The 5,642-nt window shown below is 29.5% G+C and overlaps 1 protein-coding gene across 1 annotated transcript; it reads right to left on the bottom strand.

Moving 5' to 3' along the window:
• Positions 1–2,517: 2,517 nt before the first annotated feature.
• Positions 2,518–3,354, bottom strand: LOC105119680 (phytosulfokines 3-like). The gene is made up of 2 exons (XM_011017848.1): positions 3,063–3,354; positions 2,518–2,962 (listed from the first exon to the last, which is right to left on the bottom strand). The coding sequence occupies exons 1-2, from the start codon at positions 3,186–3,188 to the stop codon at positions 2,834–2,836; spliced, it is 255 nt and encodes an 84-aa protein (XP_011016150.1). The 5' UTR covers positions 3,189–3,354; the 3' UTR covers positions 2,518–2,833.
• Positions 3,355–5,642: the final 2,288 nt, after the last annotated feature.

Genomic DNA, 5,642 nt, shown 5'->3' with positions numbered 1-5,642 from the left:
AGGTTTTAAATCCCACATTTTAAAAAATAAAAACACTTTTCTAATATTTATATAGTGAACTTTAAAAACTGTTAATAATTAATTAAAAGAATATATAAAAAAAGGAGTTAAGAGAGACCATATTTGAAAAAAAAACATCGGGTCTAGCCTGGGTCATTGCATCGACCAATCTTTTAACAAATTCAGATCGATCCAGCCGCCAAGTCGATCCACTGGGCCAATTCGGGTTTAATAACTATGACATACAAAGTATTTCTTTATTATTAAAAGAAAAAAAAAGAAAAAAATCAATATAAATATTTTTTATTTTTAAAATTTAAAACTCTTCCTTTTATTTTTTATTTTTTCATTTAAAATTATTAATTTTATCATAATCTTTAAATTCCTCAATAGGAATTGTTTTAGGATATATATACACTTAGACTTTCACCATTAATTTTGTACTTTCTAGGCTAAAAAGAAGAAAATTAATAACATAAATATTTAATTAATCATTATTCAAACATCAAATAACATGTTTTTTAAATATATTGAATTTTAAGATACCATCAACAACATATGCACAATACTATATGTAAGAATGACTAAAGCGAAAACAAAAAAAAAATGTAAGAATGATGAATTTTAGCCTCTCTTTAGCATGATATTAGCATTCCACCTCTCTCTCTATATATATATATATGAGATTCTTTTTCTAATTTCCTATGATTCAAGATTAATTGCATCCAGTCATATAGTTTTTTAAGAAGAGATTTCACATATAATGATTGAAAAAAAGAGTTACAACTTGAATCTACGACTCCCTCGATTGGTCTCAAGTCAAATATAGGTTTTCTCCACACGCTTCCTATCAACAATCAACGAAATATGGGTTGTACACGGTATCTCATCGCATGCAGCAGCTAGCGATGCCACTTTCTAGATAAGCTAGCAGAGATAATGCGAGCACCATTAACGATCATGTGTTCACAGTTTTGTCAAAAGCTAAGAAGGATAGCTACTGATCATGCATGGTCCATATATATAAGTGGTGAGAGCAAGGTCCACCATGCACATGGATTCACCGTAAATCCTTGTGCACCCAATTCTCCTCTTCTAGATACTAATTGACATTTCTTCACCATATTTTTTAAGTCAAACAAAATCATTCCTTGTGGCCCAAACTACTTCGATCAATAACTTCAAAAGCCAGTTTCGTGATAGATAATGGTGTTCTATATATGATATCGATCATACATCATAGAATAATGTTATATCTATCTAAAGATTAAATCTCAGTCAATTCCTTCATTTATTGCCATGGCTAATGCACACCACATTGCAATATTCAAATTAATTCGCTTCATTACTCAACAGCCAACTCTCACCAGCAGCAATTTATTCCTTTTTTGTTCTTTTTCAACTGAACATGGTGGAGTGGTTGTTCGTATTGAATTCCAAACAAGATCATAAATTTGTATAGCATCAGCTAGGTATGCAATAAATCCGCTAGCTAGGCGTTAGCACTGGTGCTGCTAATCGCTGTCATTTACTCTTTATTGGATTTGCAGTCCTTTACCACAAGCAGTACAAGTTTCGTTGCATTATGCAGTTGAGCACAAGATGAACAGCCACGTACAGATACATATATCGCATGCAACATAATGTGCTTTAATTGCTTTTGGATTTTGTCTTGTTCTCTGTTTTTCCATATTTTCTAGGATTACACTTTTAGGATTTAGATTAATGGTCACGCGGCTACAACCGACGACCTATAACCTTAAGAAATGGAGGTTTGACAATGAATCTGGCTAAAGGGACCCATCTTTTCTTGTCGTGGGGGGTTATCTATTGTTGAAATCCTTGTTCTAGTCGCTAGAATATCTTGATTATGCCTATGCTTTTAGGGATTAGCTAGGCTCTCTTTAAAATGACCTTCGAGAGATTTCTGCATGTGTTCATATAATTAGACAAATGAATTTAGGTTAAGCTACTAAGACTTTTCTGTCCTGTTAAATATTACTATATATTAATGCTAATCTCTTAACTAATAAAAAAACTATCATAATTATTGACTATTAATACAAATGAATTTATATTAACTATTTAACCATGTTAGGTAAAACAAATTGCTGATTATCGATAACACTGGTCACTAATTATAATATCAGTACCTTGGTGGCATGCACAATAGCTAACCGACCACTATGAAATCTACCCAGATTAATTTTGCCTAACTCTATAGAAGTTGGTGGAGTCAAAGAGGAAATTGCAATGACTCGATCGACAAAGGAATCTTTTGCAGGTCAGATACAACGCCATCTACTTCCTACAGAATATTCTCCGTAGATAAGGCCTCCATGATTGACATAGCTTTTTCTTAATGACACGAGAAAGGATACATTTACACAGCAAGAATTATATGGGATTTTTTCCAGGTATATCAATGCTTTCTGAGAGTAGCTTCTTTCTTCTTCTCCTTTTCCCTTCGAGAAACTGCTTTTATTTTAAAGAACAGCTTAATTAAAGGTTGAAATATATAAGTAAATAATTATGGGATTTCATAAATTAACTATGATTAGGTTCAGTTACACACATGGGAATTATCTTTGGAAAAACCAAACCCTATATAAATGGCTTTCCAATATGTTCCAAACAAAACGGGACAATAAAAAAAAACATTTGTAATAAACCAATACTATATATATGTATATATAGATCATCATTCTTCTTCTTTAATTTGAAAAAATATTGATTATAGTTTAAGCTAAGCAAACATGCAATATGATCACGAACAAGTATTATCGATCATGACATGATCCATACATAATAAGACGATAATGGTCGCTCTACTTCATGGTTTGTGCTTCTGGGTATAGATGTAATCGGTGTGAGCAGCAAGTGTCCTTCTCATCAAGCACTCTTCCTCACCAACTCCTTCACAGCTCTCTTCCATCACCTCTGCATGCTCAGCATCAACGACCTAAACAGATTCACAAATTAAAAAAAAAAAACCACTTATATTAATCAAATCATAAAACCAATTAATTAAAAAAAATCATAAAGTTCCAAGTTCAACCAACCTTTTGTTGGTTCTTCGTCAAAGAACCATTAGGGAAGCCTGGCTCAGGGCGGGCGGCGTAGGTTAGAGTGGAGCAGAGGAGGAGGGATACGATCAAGAAGAGTGTTGTAACCTTAAAATTGGCCATCGTTTTGCTTACTAAGTTTGAAAGAATACTAGTATATGGGAAAGATAGAAGATAAAGCTAAGATCATGAGACTTGAGAAGACAAGTGATCGAGTGGTGGGTATTTATAGAGAGGAAAGAGTAATGGTAATGGTAATGGTATGAACCTGTGATGGTGGGAGTATTTTTTAATATTATTCTTCTTCCAGAAAAGGAATTTAAAAAGAAAAAGGTTGGATTAATTAAAGGTGGGCCACTGGAATTAATACAAAAAGAAAAAAGAAAAAGAAAAGGTTTGAGGATATCACAACAGATTTGTATATTTATACAGTGACTTGGCCGACTTGGGTTTGGGACGTTTGGCATAAAGAGCAGGAAAAGGTCAGGTTGGTGGCTTGTCATGGGTACTGAAAAGAAACGGAAGAAAGCGAAACGATTTAAAAGAAAAAGAAACAAATCAAATTTCATTTTTTTTGGCTAATGATGCTTTATTGATTTTTTAACAAATTCTAAGTTTATACCTATTTTATCGATAATCCGAAAAGGGCAAATTCTAAGATCATACCTATTCTAAGAAAAGGGCAAATTGATTCTTTGCCATGCCTCTTATTTATGTAAATTCTATGAGAATAAAGCAAAATAAATAAATAAATTTTCAAGTTGATGGTTCTATTTACCTTATAATTATTCATCAATGTAGGTATTTTTCTAACATCTAATTGTTGATCATTATATATTTATGTTATTAATATGATTTGATGAGGTACTAATTGTGTTGAATTTCTCATAGATATTTTTTTTTTCATCATTAATTTTTTTTCCAAATTTAAAAAAATTTGTTCCAAAAATATTTCTATTTTTTTTCTTCAAGAGAAGCAATATATTGAAGCTCCCTTCTCTTTAAGATTTCTCTTTAGCCCTAAAATAGCCTCTAATCTCTTTACACCTTTTATTAATACTGTTATTTAATTATTTTTTATTTTTTACATCATAATGTCTAATAAGAAATCTCCATGTTTCTTTTGAATTCTGTTAAATCATTCAAAGTGTTCTTACACCATTTTATTTATAAAATGTTCACACTTCCGACTAACTTAATATCTTGCTTATATTAATCTTGTATTGCTTTCTCTAGTTTAAGGTTATCACTCTTGTCTTTGAGTAATATAAAAACATCTTTTCTCTTTTCAGTTATATATTCAACTTCCGACATTAGCTCTTTTAAATTTAAATTTATCATTCTTATTTTTCTTGTTCAAATGACAAATCATCAATAAAGATATTTCTTTTTTTATTTATAGAATTAAATTTTCCACCATTATTCTTATTCAGATTAGTTTGACATTTAGATTTATATCCAAACTTATAATACTTAAAGCATTCAGCTGTAGATTTGTCCACTAGCTTTGGCTTATAAAAAGTTGAATAGTTGTTGTCATATCCTTATTTTTTTTATATGGTGAAAATTTATCATTATTATTGTTTATACTATTTTCTCTTATTTGTCCACCTTTTTGCAGGCTAGAAAAATAATTATTAGATAAAACTTGTAAAACTTGCTTTTATTATATTATCGACTCAACTTTTGCTTATGAATTAGTAAGGAACTTTATAATTCATTAATATCCTTAGCTTTTTTTTATTGAACACATAAGAAAATTTAATTTTAGTGTCAACAATCAAAAACTTTTCTCAATGATTGTAATATCCTTTATTATATCACTATAGATTTGCATCTTGTTAATGATTGTTATCATTCATAAAAAATAGTTTATTGCTAAGTCTGCTATATTTACCCTAAGCAATTTGAATTCTATTCAAAATGCTTGAAGCTACCGTCTCTTTGATTTAGTTAGTTTTTTATACTTTTTCCCATCAAATCCCAAATATCATTAGAGATATCTTATAAAAAATTATTTTTGAAATTGATCAATTAATTAATTGAAAATGACAATTATTTACCTTGAAATCTTTTAATCATTATGCTTTTATCTCTGTTCTTTACATTTATATTATTATTAATATGTCCGGTGGTTCAATTATTTATTGAGAAATGATTTGTGAATACTTCTTTGACTTTAGAAAGCTCTACATTAACATGCTTCAATTATTATAATGTTCATCAAAGTGAGGAATGGTGGGTTGAACAAAATTCTAGGAGCCATGGATTTTTTTTTTAACTTGATGTAATTTTCTTTTGATTTGTTGTAATCTTGAAAACTAAAGTTATTACTTCTTTATCTTTAATAGAGAAAAAAACTATTGTGTTTTCTCTCATAATTAATATTAGCTATGATATTAATTGTTGAAAATCTCTATTATTAATTGTTGAAAATAAAACATGTAAGTATTTGGATGAAGCTCCAAAGATTTATTGATTAATTCACATTTTTTTTATCAACACATACATATTAACTCTATATTAACTCTGAATACATTAACTCTTATATTTATTAAGTGATTAATTTTTTAATTA

The sequence above is a fragment of the Populus euphratica genome, unplaced genomic scaffold, assembly GCF_000495115.2.
Source record: "Populus euphratica unplaced genomic scaffold, PopEup_1.0 scaffold3355.1, whole genome shotgun sequence".
Classification (NCBI taxonomy): domain Eukaryota; kingdom Viridiplantae; phylum Streptophyta; class Magnoliopsida; order Malpighiales; family Salicaceae; genus Populus; species Populus euphratica.
This window is presented reverse-complemented; position numbering and strand designations above follow the sequence as displayed.

What these genes read in the sequence shown, in the direction of transcription:
- LOC105119680 (XM_011017848.1), bottom strand. Translation starts at nt 3,188, where the DNA reads ATGGCCAATTTTAAGGTTACAACACTCTTCTTGATCGTATCCCTCCTC. An exon ending in TGACGAAGAACCAACAAAAG is followed by an intron (nt 2,963 to 3,062) that starts GTTGGTTGAACT and finishes GAATCTGTTTAG; the next exon opens with GTCGTTGATGCTGAGCATGC.